The following is a 2,101-nucleotide window of genomic DNA, read 5'->3' as shown; positions in this document are numbered from 1 at the left end:
GGGAGGGACGAGGGAAGCAATAAGGCCGGTTGGGGGTTCCGGTTGGGGGGAGGGGGGGTAGGCAGGAGGTCCGCGTAGGGAGGGAAAGGGAAAACATGGTAGGGAGAAAAGAAAGAGGAGGGAGGGGGGGGGGGGATGTGGTGGGGGGGGGGGGGGGGAGATGAATTGTTGTAGTGATATGTGAAGGTGAGGGTAGGTGAAGGTGAATGTTGCGACATGTAAATGCATTGTTACTTTATAATATTTTTTTATCTTCGTTTTGTTTTATCTAAAAAATATATAATAGCGGTTGTTGATTAAGTACGTTAACAATCCTATTATAATACACATCCCCTTATAATAAAAAAAAAAAAAAAAAAAAAAAAAGAAAAAAAAATAAACCATAATAATAATACCATTATTAACAATAACAAAAACAATAACTATAACATCAAGAACAATAACAATAACAGCAATAACAACTATACCTAATAATCACAAAGACAAAAACAACAACAACATCCAACATCAACTACTATAAGAAGAAAAATAAAAAGCATGAATAAACAAAACAAAAATAAAGCAAATAACCAACATACTCCTAGGAACAGCTCAGAGAAAAAGAAAAACAACATGAAACATGTCTCAAACGTGTTCCCATGCACCAGCCTCAATTACCAGAGCAGCCGAGCCTCCCCGATTTTTCCACCACAACGCCCATACCTGAAAGAGAGAGAGAAGGAAGGTCAATATACATATATATATATATATATTTAAAAATCAGCGTAGGGTTCATGAATAAATTATAGAGCTGGTGGAAATATAGGTCAACTTTTTTTTTGTAATCAATTTGCGTGAATGAGATATATGGTTGATATGCGTATATCTTCATCGGTATGTGTTTTCATATTGGAACTTAAAGTCAATGTACATTGTTCAATTAGAGTGTGTTTCATGTACAGATTAAAAAACAGGAGGAAATATGGTCAGTGTTTCATAGAGAACACTTTAAGTGAACTAAAGAGAAAAATGGATAATATACATCTTTTATTCGGTAAATGTTTCACATGTATATCAAGAACTATGGTAAATATTCTCTAGGTTAATAGAGATCTTTAAATCAGTGTAAATTCATGTATGGATTTTAAAATAGGAGAATTTATGATCAATCATAGATCATCTTTAGTAAAATAAAGAGAAATATTTAGAATACGTTTTTAGTCTATATCAAGATAAATGTAATATATAAGCTATGAACTCGAGAAATATATCTAATATATATTTCAACATCTCAAACAACATCATCCTCATACACATATAGGATCAATAAATCTACAAATCAAATTCTATAATTAAACCAATAAAACGTACGATGTCGACTGATAAAAAATATACGCAAGTTCGATAACAAAACCAGAATATTATACGATGCCGACCGATAAAAATAAATACATATATCTAATCGAAAAATGATGATGGCTCCGTTGATATAAAACCACTCCAATTTCATACCGAGTCTGAACCTTAGGAGTCAATACCAGATATGATGAACCGGAATCCTATTTTTTTCTTCTTCGTTATAAAGAATCTGTAGGTAACATTAGACATTTGAATTGTCTCTTTTATAACCTAAAGAAGTTAATATATAAAAAAAATAACGAAATTATATAGAAGTCAAAGCTTGTTATCGGAAGGTCCCGAAGTATAGAAAAAACGTCTTTTTTATTTATGGGTTTGCTTTGAGATAGGAGAGAGCTGCGGATGGGCCGTAAAACCGTGACGACCAGACTGGGAGATGGGAGAGTCGGAGGAAGTCCTCGAAGCGCCACCCTGCCCTGAAGAGAGAAGAGAGAAGAGAGCATAAGGGACAGTAGGTGAGATGAGACGGGGTGAGGGGGGAGAAGGAGAGCGGAGGGGAGAGAGGGATGGGAGGAAGGGTATGAGAGGGGGAGAATTTAGGGGGGGAGGTGAAAAATGAGGATGGGGGAGGGGGACGAGCGGCCGCGGAGAGAGGGAGAGAGGGAGAGTTGACCTTGCGAGGGAGAGAGGGAGAGAGTCGTGCGCTGAGAAGTGAGAGAGGAGAGAGAGAGAGTGAGAGAGAGAGAGAAGAGAGAGATTAATG

At 37.0% G+C, this 2,101-nt stretch overlaps 1 protein-coding gene across 1 annotated transcript in view; it reads right to left on the bottom strand.

The window, feature by feature from the left end:
- Positions 1-384: 384 nt before the first annotated feature.
- Positions 385-2,101, bottom strand: part of LOC122252005 (uncharacterized) — a 322,966-nt gene continuing 321,249 nt past the window's right edge. Inside the window, exon 3 of the mRNA XM_086538912.1 lies at positions 385-702. Coding sequence (XP_086395038.1) covers positions 625-702 — 78 coding nt within the window. The 3' untranslated portion in view covers positions 385-624. The remainder of the gene's footprint in view (positions 703-2,101) is intronic.

This window comes from Penaeus japonicus, unplaced genomic scaffold, assembly GCF_977035675.1.
Source record: "Penaeus japonicus unplaced genomic scaffold, GWHDUDI00000001_assembly GWHDUDI00000008, whole genome shotgun sequence".
NCBI classification, from domain to species: Eukaryota; Metazoa; Arthropoda; class Malacostraca; order Decapoda; family Penaeidae; genus Penaeus; species Penaeus japonicus.
This window is presented reverse-complemented; position numbering and strand designations above follow the sequence as displayed.